At 45.3% G+C, this 24,243-nt stretch overlaps 1 protein-coding gene across 1 annotated transcript; it reads left to right on the top strand.

The window, feature by feature from the left end:
- The first annotated feature begins 6,017 nt into the window (after positions 1 to 6,017).
- On the top strand, positions 6,018 to 18,488 carry ZNF3 (zinc finger protein 3). The gene is given in 7 exon segments (XM_046667047.1): positions 6,018 to 6,105; positions 7,293 to 7,414; positions 9,620 to 9,749; positions 10,884 to 10,975; positions 11,145 to 11,271; positions 13,000 to 14,010; positions 14,013 to 18,488. Coding segments are annotated over 5 exon segments (1,317 nt in total). The 5' UTR covers positions 6,018 to 6,105; positions 7,293 to 7,414; positions 9,620 to 9,694; the 3' UTR covers positions 14,045 to 18,488.
- Positions 18,489 to 24,243: the final 5,755 nt, after the last annotated feature.

Genomic DNA, 24,243 nt, shown 5'->3' with positions numbered 1-24,243 from the left:
CTTGATAGGTCTCCCTAAGTTGGAACCCTCTTGGAAAGCAGGCAAGGATGGAGGCCCAGGGCTTCTTATCCAAACTGATCCACTTTCTCCCCTGCAACCGGCTCCTCAGGATGCAGGGACACCACTCTACGGCTTTCACTGAACAAAGACCAGTAATTGACAGGGATTTTCTGTACCTAAATGGCACCTCTCTTGCTAAAGAAAAATGACAACAAAAATGTTTTTCAAATCTCTCTTTGGGGAAATACTCCAAAGAATTGACAGCAGGGACTTGAACAGATACCTGTCCACCTGTGTTCATAGCAGCATTATTCACAATAGCCAACAGGTGGAAGCAACCCAGATGTCCATTGATGCACGAAAGGATAAACAACCTGTCATCTAGCCATACGATGGAATATTATGCAGCCTTGAAAAGGAAGGAAATTCTGACACATGCTACAGCATGGATGAAGCTTGAAGACATTATGCTAAGTGAACTAAACCGGTCACAAAAGGACAAATATTGTATAACTCCACTTATATGAGGTCCCTAGACTGGCCAAATAGAAACAGAAAGTAGAATGGTGGTTGCCAGGGGCTGGGGGAAGGGGAAGGAGGAGTTGTTGATCACCGAGTGCAGAGTTTCAGTTTGGGAAGATAAAAAGTTCTGGAGCCGAATGATGGTGATTGTCACACAACAATGTGAATGTACTTACTTAATGCCACTGAACTGTACACTCAAAAATGGGAAATTTTATGTTATGTAACTTCAGTAAAAAAAAATTTTTTAATCTCTCTTAGGAGTGTACAGGAGCGGGCTGTGGACGTAGCTCCCGTGCTGCGGATGGGCTGTGACCTTCAGTGCGTCAAGAAGATCGCTGGGGCTACAGATTTTATTGGAAATAAGTAACTGGATTTCACCAGTTCACTGATGTCCTTTGTCTTTTTTTTTTTTTACTGCTTTTTTCTCCCCAAATTCCCCCAGTATATAGTTGTATATTTTAGTTGTGGGTCCTTCTAGTTGTGGCATGTGGGGCACTGCCTCAGCGTGGCCTGACGAGCGGTGCCATGTCAGCGCCCAGGATCTGAACCAGCGAAACCCTGGGCCGCCGAAGCGGAGCTCGGGAGCTTAACCACTCGGCCGCGGGGCCAGCCCCTGATGTCCTTTTTCTTCTTCCTTTTTTTTCTTTTTTGTTTTTTTGAGGAAGATTAGCCCTGAGCCAACTACTGCCAGTCCTCCTCTTTTTTGCTGAGGAAGCCTGGCCCTGAGCTAACATCCGTACCCATCTTCCTCTACTTTATCTGTGGGACACCTACCACAGTATGGCGTGCCAAGCGGTGCCACGCCCGCACCTGGGCTCTGAACTGGGCTGCCAAGAAGCAGAACGTGGGAACTGAACCACTGTGCCACCGGGCCAGCCCCTGCTGTCCTTTTTCTGATCCAGAATCCACATGGCAGCTTGGAGTGTTGTCTCCTGTTACCTCCGGCCTTTAATATTTCCTCAATCATTCCTTGTCTTTCACAACCTTGATGTACGCTTGTTTTTTGTAGTTCTCATGAAATTCCTATATATACACACTCACACACATGCTTGAGAGTGTATTGGAGGTAAACGAAGAATTCCATAAAGATTCACTTGCTCACTTGTCAGCCATTGAACAGCTGTTATTGAACACCTGCTAAGTGTCAGGCAGGGTTCTAGATCATGGATGATTGCAGTGGTAACTAAGACAGTCACTGTCCCTGTCCTCAGGGCTCTCATGGGGGCCGGAGGAGGGGGAATACTGATAATGAAAAAGTAGATAGATACACAAAATAATTTCAGCAACTAATTTTGGAATATTTTTAAATAGGTTAGAAAATTGTATTCTGTTTGTGCAGATTTGAGAGGCTTTATAGGTGACAATATTTTTTTATTATTGTTTGTTGAGGTATAACATAGAAACAGCAAAGTGCACAAACCCTGTCTACAACTCACATATGGTGAGATAAAGTCTTTTATATATAGTAACCCTTCTGATGACAGCTGGCAAATGTTGAATGAAACAAAAATTAAAATTAAAATTTTATTATTTAAAATTCACAAAACTAAAGAAGTGTAAAAGATATTGAATTAATTTAATTTTTTTTTTTTTTTTTAAATATTTTTGTTTTTTGCTGAGGAAGATTTGTCCTGAGCTAACATCTGTGCCAATCTTCCTCTATTTTATTTGTGGGTTGCCACCACAGCATGGCCAATGACAAGTGGCATAGGTCTGCACCTGGGAACCAAACCCAGGACGCCAAAGCGGACCATGCCAAACTTAATCACTTGGCCACGGGGCCAGCCCCTAATTAAACTTTTTCTAGGCTCTGGTGTAGATCTAACTACCAATTTATAGGAAATACAAGCTACTGAGGAATGTGCTAACAAACAACACAGGGGAACAAGAGAGTCCAGACAGTGGGAAGCTCTGCAGGATAAATCATCCTTTTTCTTTTTCTTTCTTTTTTTTGGTGAGGAAGAGTCACCCTGAGCTAACATCTGTTGGCAATCTTCCTCTTCTTTTTTTTTTTGCTGGCAGTAGATTAGCCCTGAGATAACATCTGTGCCTTGTGTGTGGGATGACTTCACAGTATGACTGACAAGTGGAGTAGGTCCATGCCCAGGATCTGAACTGGCAAACCTGGGCTGCTGAAGTGGAGAACATGGAACTTTAACCGCTCAGCCATGGGGCCGGCCCCTCATCCTTTTTCTTAAATAAATCACAAGGAAGAAAAATAAGATGAAGGGAGAATTCATAGATCAGAAGAAACTTAAGAAATATATCACCTGATCTCAATATCAACCTTATTTGGATCCCAATTCAAACAAACAGAATTATAAAAAGGAAAATTAAAAATATTTTAAAAATTAAAAAATAAATAAAATTTTTAGGCAGTCAGGAAATGTGATCTCTGGCACAATATATAATATTAAATAGTTACTGTTAAAATTTTTTAGGGGCCTGCCCAGTGTCACAGCAGTTAAGTTCGCAAGCTTCGCTTCCGTGGCTCAGGCTTCACTGGTTTGGATCCTGGGCGTGGACCTATGCATCACTTATCAAACCATGCTGTGGCAGGTATCCCACATATAAAATAGCGGAAGATGGGCACAGATGTTAGCTCAGGGCCAATCTTCCTCAGCAAAAAGAGGAGGATTGGCAGTGGATGTTAGCTCAGGGCTAATCTCCCTAAAAAAAAAATTTAGGTGTGATAATGGTATCAGTTATCTTTTTAAAGAATCCTTATCATATAGGCAATTAGATTGAAATATTTACAGATAAAATGATGTTATGTCCAGGATTGGCTTCATAATAATCAGGAGGATGATGAGTGGGACCGTAGATGAAACACGATTGTTACTTTATTGATAATTGGTCAACAGTATAATTTGCTGCAAAAGAAATTGTATATAATTGAAATTTAATGAATTTTTTATTTTCTATACAGATAAGGCTTTAAGTATTAAATAATTTCTCCTAGATTGGGTTATCATTATAAGTTGTACTTTGCAATTGATCAAAATATAAATGCATAACAAATCTGATCTATGATTAAGACAAACAGTTATTTTTATTAGAATTTATCTCAGTGAGATAGACAGGGACAGTCTTGTTTCTCTCAATAGATGGACATTCCTTATTACTAGAATGAAGTATTAAATCGATTCCTACTTTTGTTTTTACAGGGGTAAATGTTCTGCTCACATAAGTGAGTAGAAATCCTGCTCACATAAATGAGTAGATGAGTGGTGAAAAGAATATAGTTGTAGCAACGCCAATTTTATCTGCCCGAATCACATTGTGATCAACAAATGCTTTTGTCCTCCTCTCATTTTATTGGCGAGAAATAACAGGAAACCACTTGAATCACACAAGATTTGTTCACTCAATATTGGTGGCAATATTCCAAATAAATCCTCTAGTTTGGTACCCCAGAAGCTCTGACATCCCAGGGAAATGCACCGCTGTAAGATCTGGGGGTGAGAAGCTTATCTTCTGTCAGGTGGGGAAGGCAACGTGAAAGATGGCAGCTTGACCACAGGGATGTGCGCCAGAGCAGCTTTAAAGTGTGCAGGTAGCAAATAAGGATCCGGAAGTTGATTCTCTCCAAACCAGCTGTCTCCACACACTCCAGGAAGATTTGAGTGTTCTCCATCCCCATCTCTACCCTGTGGGTCCTCATAACCTTGTCTGAAGACTGCTACAGTCTGCCAGGATACCCACATGAGGCCACACAGCCCTTCCTTCTGTTGACTGTTGGTAAAGCTGACTTTTTTAATTCTATTTTTTTTTTCTTTCTTTTAGATAAAAGCTATATGGAGGTTTAAATATCTTCTTTCCCACCTTGGTGCTCTGCCTTGAGCATCCAGAGGGACTCACGCCACTAGGGAGACCACACACTCAGAAGAACAATCATTAACAGGGTGGCTTTTGAGAACTTGCTGGGAATTAAGCAGGTGGCTGGGTTCTGGGGCAAACGCCAATGGTAAACTGCAAATTGACTTCTCACCCCCAAAGTAACAGAGTTAATCATATTGAAGGCATTCCCTGACGGTTGTCGATTGTCCTTGGGAGAACATTTAGAAAACAAACAATCCCACTTTGAGAAGGCTCACTCTACTTCCATCCTTCCCTCCTCTCCTTGCCACTGCCTCCTTCTTTGTCTCTGTTCGTCTTGTCCTGGAGTAGGACTGGAAGAATAAAGAATTGAGAAGAGAAAAACAAACAACGCCCAGTTTTGTGACGGGAATTGAGTTTATTGAGTGGCTTGGCTATTCCAAGTATTTGCTCAATTCTCACCAGGCTCTAGAAGGACTGGAGATGGGTCACACACCCACACCTCTCAGGCCACCCTCAAGTTTTATTAGTGCATTGGTGCATTTTATTGTGCATTGTTCTCTTGCCTAGGGGCCTTTGCACTGACTGTTCCCTCTGTGCAGAACACTTCCCTTCCCCTCAGCAGCCTCCTTCACTTCTGGAAAATCTTCTCTCCTCCCCACAGGGCCCTGTTCTTCGTCACCTTTTCCTAGCACATCCCATATTTTACTGGAATTGGTTATTTAATGACTGTCCTTAGACTGAAGTCACCAGACAGTAAGGTCTACTGCATTCGCAGAGCTGACTGGGTGCGCTAAAAATACTGGATGCAGTAAAAATTGGGACCAAACGCGAGGCGTGGTTCTACGGGGACTCAGGAGGGCCTAGGTTACTCAGGACATCACAGGATTTCCTTTTGTATATAATCTGTAAGATTTGATTCCGGTACTTAAGAGGATTTCTCCTGTGAGGGCATAAAAGTGAGTGAACCCCGAAGCGTCCCCTCCCTTCTCTCAAGCATTTCACGCATTCGTCACACCGATGGGGTTTCCCAGGTCTTTTCTGCTCTCATCTCTTGTACGGGTTTTGTCCTCACGTGAACTCTCTTAAGGACTGGGATGTTTTCTCCAGATTTTAGTAATTTAAAGGGGACTTTTTAACATGAAACACACAAAACTTGGTCTGCTTGGAAGCACAAACTTGCTTTATTTGGAAGCAAATTTTACATACAGGTGAATTTTTTTATATTGACGAATCCTTCAGGAGTCCTCCTGTTTGCTGCGGGTCGGCTTGGGAGCTCGGGCGCTCGGGCACCGTGCGCTCTCCTCGACCCCCGGCAGCCCCGAGGGAGACCACGTGCAGAGCAGGGGCGGAATGACCCCAGTCCCCACGTCCCCGCCGCCCCTCCCGGGCCAGCAGCCCCCGAGCATGAGCCCTGAGGCCGAGGTGCGCGGCCGGCCGCCCGGCCGGGCCAGCAGGGTCACGCCGTGGCGGCGGGCAGAGTCCGGGCCGCCGCGTCCGCGCTGGGGCCCTGCACCCAGGGCACCGGTCCGAGGCCCTGACTCAGCAAACCACCGAGAGGTGAAGACCTCCTATTTTCCTAGAGAGAACAGGAGGGCGTGGGAGACACGGGGGCGGGGTGGGCGGGGCAAAGGCCCGACCCGGAAGCGAAACGGAGAGAACTTCCGTTCTTTGTTCTGTTCCCGGTGTGTGGGTCTGTGACAGGGTCCAACAGGGCCTGGTCCGTGTCCGGCCCCCCAAACTCCCGTCCCTGCCCCCAGGGTGAGTCCGGCCGCCCCCGGGGCCCGCGGTGAGACGGCGGCTGTGGTTGCCGGGGAAGGGGGTGGTGTCCGTGCCGCCACGGCCCGCGGGGTCCCCAGGCCCTCCCGGAGCAGGGTGCCGGGAGGCGGCGCTCCCTCCACCGCAGCCGGTCCCCGACTCCGTTTCCCCAGAGGACCCCCCGCCCCGACCGGGGCCCTGCGAGGAGGGGAGGAAAGGGGCTCCGGTTCTGCTTTTGTGACTTAGCGCCCAGCGTGAGCACTTAAAAGTTCCAGTATGGCTGTGGCGGGGTTCCTCTCTTTAAAACAGCTGATGACAGCGACCCTAACTTAGTAGTTCTCCGAGACGCTCTTCTTTGCCGTTAATACCGTTATTCGCGCCCGCGGCAGGAGAGGAGGCCGGTTTTTACGTAGCTGGGTCTGAAGACCAGAGAAAGAGGAGTTCACGAAGTGTGCGCAGTTAGAACTAGGTCTGGGAGGGAGTGCAAACTCAGATTCCGGAAATAATTCCCCTGGAGCCCTGTAAATCGAGACTTTTACGGGGAGTGGTACAGCTGTGTCTGGCTCTCCTTTCCAAGTGTATTGGATCCCTGATTTGATCCGCTTTTGAAGTGGGATTCAACACAGACCGGTGTTTATGCTCGGAAGGGCATGTGTAAATTCCACGAGAGGATAAGTAGGATGATGAACCCGAAATCTATGGAGTAATTAGAACAACTAAAGGTGTTATTCCCCGAGAAGTTTGTGGAGACCGGACGTCATTTGGTTTCAATGTGTAAGAAGATTCTATCCTTGAAGTTCCACAGGGCTCTAGGCCCCTGTGAGTTGAAGGTCCGAGGGGATTGATTTTCAGCTTACCATGCGCAGACCCCTCTAATGGCTAAGCTGTGCAGGCGTGGAACGGACTCCCTGCTGAAGTAGTTGAGAGTATCTAGCAAGTTAGCTGACAGAATGTAGGAACTCGAGGCCATTCTTACACTGCGGGGGAAGTTGACCTGGAAAACTTTGAGTCCCCTTTTAGCTCTCTGCACGGGTAACACAATGCAAGTACCAGCTGTGGTCTTCATTGGTATTTATTAGCAGATGTCCTCTCTGTTTTTTTCTTATCTCTAAATATCTAGATTCTAGATTAGAAGTGAAGTTTACATGAATATTTTAAATTCCTTCTTTTTTTTTTCCTTAATCATACAGCCTTGGCATCAACTAAAGTCAGGATCCCAAGGAACTTGACAAGAGGCTGCCAAATTTCCCAATAATTGCTACTCTGGCCTTCTAGGGACTAACTCCAAAGAAGGAAGGAAAGAATCCAGCAGGTAAAGCTTTCCATGACTCGCTCTCACCACCCCGTCATCTTTCTCAGTCCCCGGGACCAGCTCCAGGGAGAGGGGCTGGCAGCAGAGCAGGAGGAGGGCCCTGCCAGGACCTGGGGCGGTGGGGGCACAATGGAGATTTTTCTTTCTGTGAGAAACGTTGTTTACTGATCCAGACACTGGGGACTTGTTCTCAACAATCTGCCTTTGAGCTCCAACGTTGGTTAACCCAGCTGTGAGGAGAGTGTGTTCCTTTATTTCTCTCGAGTCAGAGCCTCTGAGTGTCCTTTCTAAGGAGAGTTTGGACTGAGCTGATTTGTTGGAGGTGTCTGCTTATAAACAGTCCTGGAAGTTGTGAAGTTGGTTGATAGGAGCAGAAAGAGGACTGGTTCTGAGACTGCTGAAGGGACCCAGCCAGGAAGGGTGATGGTGACAAGAGGGTGTGTCACCTTGATTGCCGGTGGGCCTGGCTCACACCTGCTTCAGTGCTTTTCACTGTGTAATGGCATTGGTGATGGGCGTTCTGTCCCCACTTGTTGCCCCAAAATTGGAGTTCTCTGAACTCTCAGTGGCTCTCAGACAGGGCCCCTCCCCTTCTTATGCCTTATGTGAATGCAACAGTCTGTAATGATGAAGCGGATACTTTTTGCATTCTTGATTTTTTATTCCTTTCAATAATGCCTTGCAATACAGTTGGTACTCAAGAAGTGTTTGTCATATGAGCAATAAATAGATAAAGAGAGGGAGGTAGACAAAATTCAAGGGTTTTTCATCTTTGCTCCTGTCTAGGTGTAAGGATGCTCTGGTGGCTGCTGCACCTAATCTAGATCCGTGGATTCTTGCTACAGCATTCAAGCGTGTGGTAGAAACTTCTGCTTGAGATCCAGACCTTAGTGTAGGTCCTAATGTTTTATTTTGTTCGCTGGAGGCATAGAGAACAGACCTTGATTGTCATAGCACCTGGGGAGTCGGGACATTAGTAGGGATAAAAATGGAGTAATAAGTAACCTTATGTTTTTGAAAAAGTATTTGTTCCTGCTTCAGGGACATAACATTCTGATCCAAGGAAATGTATTATGAGAGAAGAGAGATGCAAAGAAGGCTGCGGCCCACTTAACCAGTGAGAGGAAACCCAGCACCCAGCCTTTTAGGTCCTGGGGAATATGTGCACCTACTCTCTGTAATGAGACTCACCAAGACCACAGAAAGGGCCCAGCTTCTCCAGTAATAACGTACCTCTGACTGGGACTGGAAGCAGAAAACTCTTGAAAGAGGAGGAAGAATTTATCTTATTTCATTTAATGGATCTGAACTCTTTGCCCTAGTTCTGTAATACAGGTGGTGTTTCCCCGGGTTTTTGGAATGGGAGACAGATCTCGTGGAAACTTCTCTGGTCTGTCATTTGGGGTTATTTCATTGCCTCTTCCCTCTGAGGATAACACCTAGATTTAATATAACAGCTAGAAACCTACTAAAGTAGGTTTTTTTCCTCCTACTAATTCTGGTGTTTATGAGGGTTTTTTTAAAAATCTGTAAACAGTTGGCTTTATCTAGTATCCTAAATATTCTTTTTTTTTTTAAGATTTTGTTTTTTTCATTTTTCTCCCCAAAGCCCCCCAGTACATAGTTGTATATTCTTCGTTGTGGGTCCTTCTAGTTGTGGCATGTGGGACGCTGCCTCAGCGTGGTTTGATGAGCAGTGCCATGTCCGCGCCCAGGATTCGAACCAACGAAACACTGGGCCGCCTGCAGTGGAGCGTGCAAACTTAACCACTTGGCCACGGGCTGGCCCCTCAAATATTCTTAAAAGTTGATACAATCCATACACATTTTATAATCTTTATGTGTACACACTTTTTTACTTTACTCTGATATTTGTGATTTCAATAGTTGCTGAGTATTTCATTCTGTTACTATTCTTTGGAGCCAGTGTTACCTGTTTTTTGTTGTTATAAATGTCACTCACTGTGTTGAGGGACCCAAAGGTGGCATATTGTCAGGGACCTTGGGCTCTTTCTGTGGTCCCAGTGTAGTCTCATTACAGGGAGTAGGTGTCTGTATTCACAGGATCTAAAAGATTAGTCCCAGTTGCTTCGTTTCCCCTTGCGCTTCTTGGGTACTAACTGAAATGCTCGTTCCGTTCCCCTCTTTCTGAATTCAGGAGGTGTTTTTTTTTTATCTTTGAACCTTGAACTTTTGTTTCTGCAGCACTTCCTCATTCTCGTTCAAAACCTGCTTCCTGCCAAGTCTGCAAGTAGGAGACCAGAGCTTCTAGTCCTACCCATGGAAACTCAGGCTGATCGTGTATCTCAGGAACCTCAGGCCCTGCTTGAGAGTGGTAAGGAACAGGGATTCATTGATTCTTTCTTTCAGTCATTCAGCAATCATCTGTTGAAATCTCTTATTCACTAGGTGCTGGGTTAACCGCTAGAGTCCAGGCTTGGATAAGGCACAGTCCTTGCCATTCAGTAGCTGACAGGCTAGTGAGGTAGGCTGAGTGAAGCCAGTAATTAATGTACAGCTTGATATTATTTAGAGCTGAGGCATTTTTAAGGGCTGTGGGTTCTCTGTGCAGGATTAAGAATCACTGAATTCCATTTGCCAGGCGCTTTCTAACAGCTGACTTCATAGGCCTAGTTTGTGCTTTTTAGGAACATGTGCTTAGGGGAGCTCTGGGGAATCATTTTGTAGATCACAGGCAAAAGGATAAAATGTGTAGGAAGCCACAAAAGTATTTGTATTTTGCTTTCACAGCCTGCCACTGACTTTGGAGCCAGTTTCAGTCCTAATGGGTATTCCCATGCTTATCAGGAAAAGGAATTGAAAACCTTTTTGTTTGAGTGATTCTATAGAATCTAGTGTCGCTGGGGGTTTAGAGTCTCTTAGGGACAAATATGTTAACATGAGAATTACAGGAAAAGGCATGTGATCAAGCACAGAAACAGGAAACATTTGTAATGTTTTGAGATTTGTAGATTTGGTCTCGGGATGGAGGAAAGGAGAAGAGCTATGGGCATGTGTCTTCAGTCAGGACGGGGGTGAAGCTCCTACTTTTCCTCTGGTCTAAGAGAACCTCATGCAAGAGTTAGAGCTGAGAGATGTGGAGAATGATGGAAGGGGCACGAACAGGATAGCCTGTGTTTCTGGCCAAGCTTGGGAGAATGGCCGAGAATACACTATAATCACTAACAGTGGGACTGGGCACATTTCATTGAGAGTAGAGTGACTGGAGAGAGAGGAAGGGACCTGGGGCAGATGGCGGGAAGAGCTAACGGGGCTTTGGACATCTCTCCTCACGAGGATGGACCCACACTGAATGTGCCTGCTGTGAGTGCTTTTAATAGCTGCAGAGGAAGTGAACTTAGAAATATACGAGGGAGCAGGTCCTAGGTTGTTCCAGAACCCCATGAGTTTCCTGTAGGTCAGGGGGCCAGAGATAGACTCACTTATGGACCATTTTATTGTTCTTCAGCTCTGCCCTCCTCCAAAGTTCCTGCATTTGCCAACAAGGACAGCCTGGGGGATGAGATGCTGGCAGCTGCACTCCTAAAGGCCAAGTCCCGGGTGAGCTCTAGTTCCCTTTGTCCTTTTCCTTCCCATTTTGTGGAAATTTTTTGTGCCGTGGCATCCCATTCAGTGCCCTAAACCATGATTCCTCCATCAGGAGCTTTTTTTTGGCACTGCCAGTCCCATCCCTCGCCGTGAAATTGCATGCAAGCCCGTGTTGTTTCAGGAGTTGGTGACATTTGAGGATGTAGCTGTGTACTTCATCCGGAAGGAGTGGAAGCGTTTGGAGCCTGCTCAGAGGGACCTCTATAGGGATGTGATGCTGGAGAATTATGGCAATGTGTTCTCACTGGGTAAGGAGTTACGCTTTCTCAGTAAAATTCCCTTGGCATTTCTTTGCTTCCTTGTTTGCTAGTAACAGTTGAGTCACTGAAAATAATTAGCTAAGGATTGACTGAGTCTCAGAAAATTCTAACAATAGTAGCTCCCATTTGTACAGTAACATGGCAGTTTATAAAGAGCTTTCATATATAGTCGTTCATTTAATCTTCACAGTAATGCAGCAATTGAGATAGCTAGAATTATCTCATAGGTGAGGAAACAGAGGTCAGAGGTGTTAAATGCTTTACACGCGGTCACATAGCTGGTGAGTGGCAGACCTCGAGCCTTGGTCTTTTGCCTCGAAATCTGGTACTTTTTTCCATGTTATTCTTAGGCCTTAACGTATAATCCAGAGACTTTTCCAAAAGAGGAGCATGTTGAGATCCCTGAACATGTGAGGTACTGCTCTGTGCCCAGGTGGACATTCTGGAACTCTGTCTCCTTCCTATCTCTGTTGGATTACCTCTGGGGACCTGTTGTGTTGTTCAGGCCCTGGTGCCACTGCTGCTCTTGTAGAAATTGCAGCTTGTTGTAGGGAGCACTTGGCTTCTTAACTTTTAGTCTGTGGACTGTGGATTCCTCGTCTCTCGCTCAGTCTCGGTGAGAACATTTTCCTAAGCACTGTCAGGGGTTTTCCTAACTCCCATTTGAGATCTCCCTGTACATTTCCTTTCCATCCCCTACAGATTCAGGGTATGGGATTGAGGCCTGGGGCCGCTCAGTATGAGCAGGATAAACCTTGTCCCATGTCTTTCCCCATGAGCAGGATTCCCATTTCTGAATTTTGACATGATCTCTGGGCTGGAGTGAGAGGAAGAGCTGAGGGCCCTGGGTTTGAAGGGAACTGAGTGCAGAGAGGTCCTGAGAGGTACCTGTTCAGGTGAGGGAGAAACAGCTATTTCTGTCCTTAACACAGATTGCCCTGTCTTTACTTTTTAAAATATTGACAAACCAGAAATGCTGTCTAGACCCTTTATCCTTATTCTCTGTGCCTGAAGTTCTCTGTGGAAACACCAAAGCAGTGAAAATAGAGAAGTCAGATGTGGAAGCTGTTTGCATATCCTCACATTTTAGCATAGCCTTCTAGGCCCGGGGCCCAGGGATGGACTGAACTCGGTCTTTTGCCCATTTCCGTGGATTTGGCATGTGTGGCTCAACTACAGACATGAGTGTTCTTTTTACCTGGGGCTCAGGGGTCACTAGTGGCCTTACTGTTGTTGCTCCTTCCTGCTCTGCTGCTGTTTCTCATCACCTTCCCCACTTTTCTCAACACCCATCTCTCTTTAGTTTCCTGTGTTTGTTCTCCCGTGTCGTTCTTAAACTGTGCTGGTAGTCACCATGTCCCCAGTTACAGCTGCAGTCTGTGAGGACTTTGTCACCTCATTAAATAGCATGGCCTTTCTCTTCTAGTTTTGGTTCCCAGCCTTTGCCCGATCCCTCCTCCTCCTTGCATATCCAGCTTTCTCTGTACGTCCAGCTTTGCTTTTGCTTCTGCTTCCTGCCTCGCTCCTTCCCTGTTTCCTCGACCCAGCTCTCTTATTCTGCCTCAGCTGCACAGAACCTGGGCGTGCCTTTCTACATGCAAGAGACGGCATTTGCTTTTAGCCCTGTAAACATTACTCACATGATTATCCCGTCCTCTGGTTTTGATTCTTTCTTCTGCAAGGAACAAGTAACGTTTTTATTTTGTATTTTGCCAGATGGTGAGACCAGAACTGAGCATGATCAAGAAATTTCTGAAGATACAGGATCACATGGGGTCCTATTGGGAAGACTCCAAAAGGATATTTCTCAGGGTTTTAAGTTTGAAGAAGCCTATGAACAAGAAGTCACTCTAAAGGGGCAGCTGGGGAACTCCTCTGGAGAAAGATTAAATAGGAAGATACAAGATTTTGGTCAAGTGATAGTTGAGGAAAAGCTAAGCCCCAGGGGAGAGAGAAGTGAGAAATATAATGATTTTGGGAACAGCTTCACTGTGAGTTCCAACCTTGTTTCACATCAGAGACTTCCTGTGGGAGACAGACCCCATAAGTGTGATGAATGTAGCAAGAGCTTTAATCGAACTTCAGACCTCATTCAACATCAGAGAATCCACACTGGGGAAAAACCCTATGAATGTAGCGAATGTGGCAAGGCCTTCAGCCAGAGCTCACATCTTATTCAGCATCAGAGAATCCACACTGGAGAAAAACCTTATGAATGTAACGATTGTGGGAAGACCTTCAGTTGTAGCTCCGCCCTCATTCTGCATCGCAGGATCCACACTGGAGAGAAACCTTATGAATGTAGCGAGTGTGGAAAAACCTTTAGCTGGAGCTCCACCCTCACTCATCATCAGAGAATCCACACTGGAGAGAAGCCGTACGCTTGTAATGAATGTGGGAAGGCCTTCAGTAGGAGCTCCACCCTAATTCATCACCAGAGAATCCACACTGGAGAGAAGCCCTATGAATGTAACGAGTGTGGGAAGGCCTTCAGCCAGAGCTCACACCTCTATCAGCACCAGAGAATCCACACTGGAGAGAAGCCCTATGAATGTATGGAATGTGGAGGGAAGTTTACCTATAGTTCAGGCCTTATTCAGCATCAGAGAATCCACACAGGGGAGAATCCCTATGAATGTAGCGAGTGTGGGAAAGCCTTCAGGTATAGCTCAGCTCTCGTTCGCCATCAGAGAATTCACACTGGAGAGAAGCCTTTGAATGTAATGGGAATGAGCAGAAGCTCTCTCAGAGTTACTGCTGAGTTAAATATCAGAGAGTCTACATGAAAGAGCCACACACCTGTTTTCCTCACGTTCTCTGAGTCTAAAGAGCTCCTGCCTTATGATCCAAGTATGAACAACTTAGAATGTGTCCCTTCCGGCTCAGACCTTTCACTTTAGAGAATGGGGCAAATTGGGCCAATCATCCTGGCACCGTGATTAGCAACCTAGTCGGTTTCCCCAGCAATGACACCAGCCTTGAAAAATTAGGAGGCGAGCAGCAGAGTAAGTGCTGGGAGTAGAGGGAAGCTCTGGGACCAGTGACCTTCCATTTTGGAGGGGAATTTGCACTAGATCAAATTTCTCACACCGGGGAGCTTTTCTTTCCAAGGTGGGGATGGAAGCACAGTAGGAGTAAAATTCTAAGGATTCCTCTAGTTGGAGTCAGTGTAGTCAGCACAGGAGGCAGTAGAAAGAATGTTCTGGATCCTGTTATTTGCTAGGAAGGGGAAATGGAGGCTGTATTTCAAAGCCACTGTTCCTAATCCAGCTTTAAGTTTTGATAAGGAATGTGCTATTTTGTTTCGTGACTTCATTAATTATGGAAATTTGGTGCTGAGGGATTTGTTAATTTGTTGAAGGGGGGAAGACCCCAAGAGAGGCTTCCTGTGGTAACTATCCTTTAGGGCTCTTGGAGCACAAGACCAGGTTTCCAACAGCAGCCTGGCAGTTATGTTGGAGAACCTGTCAGCATTCCCTGTTGTGACAGGACTAACTGGGACATCCAAGTAACCAGTGAGTCTAACGTGAGGGAGAGGATCAAAAGCATTTAGGATTGACCTCAGTTTCCCTTCCTCCTCTCTCCCTCTTGTCACTCCTGTGATGAAAAGTGATTTAATCCAAGCCTCTAGTTACTAAGGATGCTTTTAAGGAGCTTGCTCAACCAGCTTGCCCTGCACCATGTCACCTGTGACCTATGACTTCTGGCTCTGGCAGCCAGCCCTCTCCTGATCCCACCTCTCACATCAGCCTGTGAGTATGAATGTGAACATAGCGCAAAGCCCAGAGAAGAAAGGCTGTGGCCTGAGCCTGGCGGCAGGGCTCCTTGCTGGGTTGGGATGGAGTTCCCGAGTTTTCCCAGCTGAAAGGGTGACCTTTCCTTATGTTTTCCCAATCCTGCTCATCCTGTAGCATAACTGAAGTGCACTATTAAACAGAATAGTTTTTCAGAAGGAGAGTTTGAGTGTGTTTTTGTGCACGGGCCAGATTGATTTGAGTTTAAACAGGAAACATTAATAACTGTAAATGGAATCTTTAATCTTTAAAATTTTCTTACAGGCAACCTTTTCTGTTAGTCGCAAACACAAGACCTCTTTCCCTCAGGACTCCATCGTATTCCTCTAGGTACTGCCGCAGACTAGTCATTTAGACAGTCGCTCTCACCTTCATGCCCACATGTGGGATTCTGCGTGTTGTGTATCATTATGTATGGTACAATACTTAGGACCAGCCACCCAAACTAGAAAGGTCTTACTGGTAGGGTGCTTGACAAGAACTGGGTAGCAATGGGCATATTTAGATTTCTTGGTTTGGCTGGTGGTGGGAGGGTGTTCTAGTCATGGAGAAGATGAGAAAATGTCTGGAACTCTGGCCTCTTAAAAATTTTGGATCATGTCTTGTGATTGACCACCTAATATGTTTTTAATTTCTTAAAGCTATAATGAAACTCGATTTTGGCTCCTCTTTGACATGATTCAGTACATACTTTCAAATTAACTTTGTTTCTCAAAGCGTAGATCACAAACTATCCTTATTAGAATCACTAGGCTGCTTGTTAGTAATGCAGGTTTCTGTGTCCCAAATGAGACCTATAAAATAATTTCTGAGGATAGAGCCTAAAACTTTACACTGAGAAGGAAGAAATAGTAGTGGAATAGAGAAAATTTCTAGAAAGAGATAAACTTGAGCTATGTCTTATGGGACAGATTATCTGTGGTGAGGAGAGGAGGTTCTGGGCAGGCCGGTTTGGGGTGGGCCTGAGCATGGCCACTGATAGGGAGGTTCTTGTGGAGTTCTGGAAAAGCCCCTGTACAGGTAAAAGTAATAGGTGATGAGTAGTCATTACATATGAAGGATCAGCCCCTTCTCTGTCTAGACTCTGAACTCCCTCCCCCAACCCCAAAAGACTCCGACTGTCACTCCACAGCATCTCAGTGGGACCTGAGACTGATCGGGGCCATTGCGTGAAGACTATGTTTGTTAAATGTCTTTGAAGCTACTTCTAACATTTGATTCGCCTGATTCTCCTGATTATTCCTAGTTCCTATAATGATTCCTCTTTTCTCAGTCCCTCACTGAGCGCTCCTTGATGCTCAGTCACGGTGTCAGTTTGTCTCTTTCTTTGCCATTATCCTGGGAACCCGTTTACTCCCATGGCCTCAACTGTTACCTCTATGCAATTAAGTTTTAAATCTGCACGTGTGGTACTGATCTCTCCCAAGCTCCAGACTTGGGTCTCAGGCAGACTGCGGGGCATTTACACTTGGCCCTCTGAAAGTTTCAAATTACATGTTTCAAATTACATGTTTCAAATCAGATACATCTTTTCCATAAACTGCCCTCAAAATTTCTGTAAACCTCTCAGGGTCAAAACTTCTGAGTTTTCTTTGATTATTCTCATCCTGCAACATCTAACTAGCATCCAGTCCTGGGTGGGTTCAGTAAGCATGGAGTGGAAAGATAGAGATTGTTGTCAAAGGGGAAGGCTTCAGAGTTGAGGTCATGGAGGAGGTGAGATTTCCAAATGATGGTACTAATAGTAGCTGACGTGGCATTTACTCTGCCTGGCCCTTTTCCAAATGGCTTCCAGATATCAAATCATTTAATCCTCACAAACCCCTGTGGTGAGCAGGTGTTAGTATTAACTCCATCTTACAGATGAGGAAACAATTGAACTTGCCCAGTGAGATCAGAGAATGGAAGACCTCCCCTGAGTGGCTCTACTTGGTGGGAGGCTGGACCATGTGGCCTAGACGGCTTGGATGTGAGGGAGGTGGGGAGGTATGTGTGAGGAGTAAACCTCATCCAGGAGATTGTCTTGTCCTGTCTATTATGACTGCAGTCTCCTTCGTAGTTCTTCCTCTTCGTTTCCATTCCTACTAACCCTAGAGTTCAGGTCTTTATTACTTCTCCCCTGGATTATACAAATCTAATGGATTAATACATTTTCTCTCAAGTTAATCTCCCTAAAGCACTACACCCGTCTTGTCACTCCTTTATGAAGAAGTTTCAGTGACTTCTCCCTTAGAGAATAAAATTTGAACTCCGTAGCTGTATGGTCAAGGTTCCCTTGAGCTGGTCTCTACCTGTATAGCCTTATCTCCTGCTCCCCTCACACATCAGAAAACCAGGTTTTATTCAGAACTATTGCAATAGGGAAAAGAGCCTTCAGTATACTAGGCTAGTATACTAGACTCAATTCTGAATAGAGCATGGTCAAGTGGGGGATTTATAGCCAAGAAGCAGGTTGGGGGTCAGTGGATAGAAAATTTCTGAGAGGAAGCATCAGGAGTAAGAGGGGTTTTGGCTGAACTGGCCTAATGGGATTCCTGCTGAAGACAGGCCAGGGCGATCAGACCTCACCCGTAGGTGATGGTGGAGAAAGAGGACCCGATTTGATACCGAGGGGCATCAGATATGGAGGAAGGGGGAACTCTTGCTAAACTGACTTAGCAGGGTTCTTGCTAAAACTAGATTTTACAGGGAAGTGCACAGCTGGGCCTAGGAGAAGGTTCAGGAGCCTGAGTATAGTTTGTCAAGCAAAGAATCTTTGCCAGTTCAAATAGCGAGATGATAAGAAGGCCCTATACACACCATACATGCCTGCCCATGAGTGTGTTCGCTCACAGAGTTGCCATGTCCTGCTCCAGCTCCTCACACCCCATCAAGAAAAATCAGAGTCCAGGAGGGCCTTAGGAACCATCCTTAACCTCCCGCTCAGTGCAGAGACTTTCAAGGGTATCCCTAACAGATGGCTATCCATTCTCCGTTGGAGTATCTTAGGGATGAAGGCACACTGTAGCACCGGGCAAAAGCAGACCGTTCCACTGTGGGGCATTCTGAGTGCTGGAAATTACATCGAGCTGAATTCTGCCTCCTCCTAAGCTTCTGCCTTCCGCTCTTAGCTTGGTTTTGCCTTCTCATTGTGAAATGAGAGGGATGGGCAAGATTTCCAAGGACATTGTCAGTCTTGGCGAAAGCAGTTTCATTCCTAACGGCCCCGTCCATCCCAAGTCGTGCTTGTTCTTTGAGATCCAGCTCAAAGAATTCTGAGAAAGGATATTATGTGAGAAATTACCAAGTAAACGAAAAGCCTGGCTTGACCTGAACATTTCAGCTGACGGAAGTGTGAACCACGGAGTGGTGGTGGTGAAGAACATCTTAACGAATTGTTTCTTTTTAATTAAAAGGTGGTTTTTAAAAGCTCCCCGAAGATATTTTCTCTTTTTTCATAAATTGTTTATAGAATTTAAATTTTTTCTACTTCAAAAAATAAAGGAAAGCCCAGTCAGGTGCATTATTTTAAATATGTCAGTAATGAAGAGCTGAAGATTTTGAAATGAATAAAAAATTACATGGACTGTTTTCAACGTACAAAGGTAAATATGGTCACCAGAGTGGTTTCTCCAGGAAAGACAAACGATTCTTAGTATCTTCCCCCACAAGCATATTTTTTCTTGCTTACATGTCTTCCCTATTTTGGTGGCTGGCAGCATCAACTTCCCAGTCAGCCGAGCCGGAAACCTGGGAATTGTCTGGCTGCATCGTTTCTCTGCATCTCCGCAGCCGTACAGCTTGTCCGTCAGTATCTCTCGCCCATCCTGTCTCGCCCATTTCTGTGACCCCTCCGCTGGCCTAGGCTGTCCTTCTTCCTGGACTTTGGCATCAGCCTTACGGCAGATCTCTTTGCTCCCAAAGTCTTTCTCCTCCAACCCATTCTTCATCCCTGTGCATGAGTTGTCTCTCTTAAATGCTAACTGGATGACACCACCTCAGAACCTTTCAGTGGCCCCTTCTCATCCCCTAGGTCAAAGTCCAAATTCTTTATCACCGCAGAGAGTTTTTTGTTTGCCTTCTACCCCCTCCCACCTCCCAGCACCCCTCTCATCCCAACTCCTCTCCTCCCCTCTCCCACATACTTTACACTGGAGTGATGAAGAACTCTAGTTACGGGAGCACAAATGCTGCTTAATGCCTCTGTGCCTTTGCATATGCTGTTCCTTCTTCCTGAATGCCCTCCCCTCCTTGTCCACCTAACAAGCTCCTATTCGTCTCTGAAAACCTCATCATAAGCTTCACCTTTTCTGTGGAGTCTTTCCAGGGCATCACGCATGCCACCTTCCACCCCCACCGGGTTCATCATTTCCCGTAAAGCTGCCTCTGCGTCTTGTACGTACTTTCATGATTGGCTTAGCCCCCCCATCGGGTACTTACTATTTGTTTCATACGTCTGACTCCCTTACTATGGTGGGCTTTTTTCCTACATTTTCACACTTTTCTACCACAAATAAGTATTCCTTCCATAATCAGAAAAAAAATATTAAGAAAAAAACATAAAAGTAGTCGGAAGTAACATCCATTGAGCACGTACTGTCAGGCATTGTTTTAAGCACTTTATACGTGAACTCATTTAATCCTCATGACTGTCCCATGAGGAAGTACCATGATTGCCCCCATTTTTATTCCTCTTCTTCAGGGAAGAAGGAAGGTGGGAAAGGAGGGAGGGGAGTTCACCAGGCGCCCAGTAAATGGTGCAGGGAGATTGAGAAGCATTTGGAGCCCAAAGCCCCGGCTTCATCTCCCTGATCACACTCTCACCAGACCACAAGAGGGAGTCCCAGTGCCCTCCTCCGACACCCCTCTCCTCTCAGATCCTTAAAGCTCTGTAACAGCGGGTCAGTGAGTTCTGCAGGGGATACAAAGATGAATGCACTGAAGAAAGTTCCAGTCTAATGGGAGACACAAAACCTGTGTTGATAATACAAGACACAATGAGCTGCCAGGACAGGTACAACAATCATAATGATAGCTGATCTTTATTTTTATTTTTAAGTTTTTTTGAATTGAGGTAACATTGGTTTACAACATTAGATAAATTTCAGGTGCACATCATTATATTTCGATTTCTGTGTAGACTACGTCATGTTCACCACCCAAAGACTAATTCCCATCCATCGCCACACACAGGTGCCCTAACACCCCTTTCGCCCTCCTCCCTCCCCCCTTCCTTTCTGGTAACCACCAGTCTAATCTCTGTGTCTATGGGTTTGTTTGTTGTTTTTATCTTCCACTTATGAGCGAAATCATACGGCATTTGGCTTTCCTCCTCTAACTTATTTTGCTCAGCATAATACCCTCCAGGTCCGTCAATAGCTGATCTTTATTGACTACTTGCCTATGTGCCGTATGTATTGTCTTCAGTACAGGCAGTAATGTCTTCACAACACATACTAGCTTGTCTTCAGTTGTGTGTGCTGTGCATCCTATTAATCTCCCTATTTTACAGATGAGAAAACCGAGGCACAGAGTGGTTAAGTAACTTGCCTGACGTTAAAGGTTAGCGACAGTGGAGCAGCGACTCACACCCAGGCAGGCTGGCTCCAGAGCTTGGGCTCCTAATTCCGCCACAGTCTGGTCTCTACAGATGAAGGGGGGAATTCAAAGAAAGCGAGCTTGTGTTCCGCTGGGGGAGGGGCGAGGCACACAGCTGTCCCAAAAGGCTTCATGGAGGAAATGGTACTGAAACTAAACTGAGAACACGGATGGGTAAAATACAGACAGCCATTTCTCTTTTGGTCACTAGCATGTGACGTCTTTTTCTCTCAAGCTTCCACCCTACTCCTCTAGATACTGCCACAGACTGTCCCAGTCATTACACAGTCGCTGCCACCTTCACACACACATACAGGATTTTATGTGCCGCGTATCACTCTGTAGGACAAAACTTAAGACCGTGGGCGGGCAGGAATCATTGAGACCAAACTATTTAGCCAGAAACATGAAATACCACTGCCACCTCTCCCTCCCATTCCTGTCTGCTTTGTCACAGTGTGGATGCCAGGATGGAAAGTTCCAGTGAAAAGAAAGTTGAGATCATCTTTTCTGTAGGAAGAAGCTGACACACCATGAGAATCATAAGGAGTAACAAATGATCCCAAAAAATTGCTTTTAAAAAATCACCTTTTAAATCTTCTATCTTGTACCCTGAATCGCACATATAATGCTTTAATTACGCCACAGGAAAACCTCGCCCCAGCAGCCCCTCGGGACCCCCTGGCGTAGCCCATCGCCCCATTTTCTTCAGGTCCCACCCTGGTCAGAGTCCTGTGCCCTGTCATGGACTTCCATCACCTATTCCATGACCTGGCATTAAAGGCCTGGCAGCTCACCAGCCTCCCCAGGACCCGCCCAGTTTCTTCTCTCATGAGCATGCCTCTTACTGTCCATTGCCCTGCCCTTGCTGGTGCTGTTCCCTCTGTTTGCAAGGTCCTTCTTTCCTTTCCCTGATTGCTAAAATCCTAGTATGTTAATATTGGGGGAACAGTATTCCAAGCAGTAAGAACAGCAGCTGCAAAGGGCCTTTCGAGAGGAGTGTGCTTGCCACATTCCGGGAAGAGTGAGGGGCGTTGCAACCTAGGAAGGGCTGCATCCTGAAAGTCAGATCGTCAGATGTGAGGGCATTTTCTTGTACAGAATCCCTGATCCTTCATCCAGTTGAAATTCTGATAGAAAATTTTTCTACAGTTATATATGCAAGGGTCACTGCCAGTACGACTCTCACAAGTTAAGCCACGTCTGACCCCTACGAAGAAGCGGCATGCATTTGTATGTTTGTCTGCTTGAGGTTCTTTGTGTGTTTTTTAAAATAACTTTATTGAGATAATTCACACACCATACAGTTCACCCATTTAAAGTATACAATTCACTGGTTTTTAGTATTTACAGAGTTGTGCAACCATCGTCATAATCAATTTTAGAACATTTTCATCACCTTAAAAAGAAACCCCATACCCTTTAGCAGTCACTCCCCGTTTTCTCCCAACTCCTTCAGCTCTGGTACAACTACCAGTGTACTCTCTGTCTCTGTGGATTTGCCTGTTCTGGAAATTTCACACAAATGGAATCATAATCATACAATATGGGGCCTTTTGTCTCTGGCTTCTTTCACTTAGCATAATGATGTCAAAGTTCATCTATGTATGTTGTAACACAAAACTGTACTTCATCCTTTTTTATAGCTGAATAGTATTCCATTGTATGTATGTACCACATTTTGTTTATTCTTTCATCCACTCATGGACATTTGGGTTGTTTCCACTTTTTGGCTATTATGAATAATGTTGCTATGAACATTTGTGCACAAGTTTTTGTGTGGTTATATGTTTTCATTTCTCTTGGGTATATACGTAGGATAGGAGTTTCTGGGTCAAATGCTTTATCTAACCTTTTGAGGAAATGCCAGACTGTCTTCCAAAGTGGTTGTCCCATTTTATATTCTCACTAGCAATATTTAGAGGCTTCTGATTTCTCTACATCCTCAACACTTGTTATTATCTTTTTTTATTATGGCCATCCCAGTCAGTATGAAGTGGTCTCATTGAGGTGTTTTTTTTCTTTTTCCCAAGGAAGATTAGCCCTGAGCTAACTACTGCCAGTGCTTCTCTTTTTGCTGAGGATGCCTGGCCCTGAGTTAACATCCATGCCCATCTTCCTCTACTTTATATGTGAGATGCCTACCACAGCATGGCATGCCAAGCAGTGCCATGTCCGCACCTGGGATCTGAACTGGGGAACCCCGGGCCACTGAAAGCGGAATGTGAGAACTTAACCGCTGCACCCCCGGGCCAGCCCTTCATTGAGGTTTTGATTTGTATTTCCGTGATGCCTAATTATGTTGAGCATCTTTCCATGTGCTTATTGTCCATTTGTATATATTTTTTGGAGAAATGTCTACTCAGATCCTTTGCCCATCTTTTCATGGGTTGTCTTTTTATTATTGAGTTGTAAGATGTATTCTAGAAATAAGTGCCTTATCGTATACACATGATTTGCAAAAATTTTCTACCATTCTGTGGACTGTCCTTTCACTTTGTTGACGGTGCCCTTTGAAGCACAGAGGTTTTTAATTTTGTTGATGTCCAGTCTATCTATTTTTCCTTTGGCTCCCTGTGCTTTTGGTTTCTGTATTAGTTAGGGTTCTCCAGAGAAACAGACACAATAGGGTATATATAGAGAGAGATATAAGAGGAGATTTATTATGGGAATTGGCTCATGTGGTTTTGGAGGCTGAGTTTTGCCACGATATACTACTTGCAAGCTGGAGACCCAGGAAAGCCAGTGGCATAATTCAGTCTGAGTCTGAAGGCCTGAGAACCCCAGGGGCTGCTGGTGTAATTTCCAGAGTCCAAAGGCCTGAGAACCAAGGATGGTCCTGATGTTGGAGCTCAGGAGAAGATGGATGAACCAGCTGAAGAAGAGAGAGAGAGAATTAGCCCTTTCTCTGCTTTTCTGTTCTATTGGGGCCCTCAATGGGTTAGATGATGCCCACCCACATCGGAGAGGGTAGATCTTCTTTATTCAGTCTGTTTATTTGAATGACCATCTCTTCCAGAAACACCTTCACAGACACATCCAGAAATAATGTTTTACCAGCTGTCTGGGCATCCCTTCCTTAGCCCTGTCAAGTTGGCACATAAAATGAGCCATCACAGTGTCAGATCTAAGAAACCACTGCTGGTGGGAATGTAAAATGGTACAGCCGCTCAGGAAAAACAGTTTGGCAGTTTCTTATAAAGTTAAACACTCACATACAACACGACCCAGCAGTCCCAATCCTAGGCATCTACCCTAGAGAAATATAGTTACCTTCACATGAAAACCCGCACGCTGACGTTACAACAGCCGTGTCCATAATCTCCGAAACCTGGACACAAGTCACATGTCCGAGTGGTGAGGGGATAACCAAATTGCGGTACCTGATACAGTGGAACACCGCTGAGCAAGAAAATAAGATGTGATATCCACTCGCAACAGCTCGCACGAATCTAAAAAGCACTTGCCGAGTGAAAGAAGCCAGCCTCAAAAAGTTATCTACTGGATTATCCCACCTACCTGATGTTCTTAAAGAGACAAAACTACAGAGATGGAGAACGGATCAGCGGTGGCCAGCGGTTAGGAGTGG

Source organism: Equus quagga, chromosome 7, assembly GCF_021613505.1.
Source record: "Equus quagga isolate Etosha38 chromosome 7, UCLA_HA_Equagga_1.0, whole genome shotgun sequence".
Lineage (NCBI taxonomy): Eukaryota > Metazoa > Chordata > Mammalia > Perissodactyla > Equidae > Equus > Equus quagga.
The sequence above is the reverse complement of the archived record's forward strand: the minus strand, read 5'-3'. Positions and strand labels throughout refer to the sequence as shown.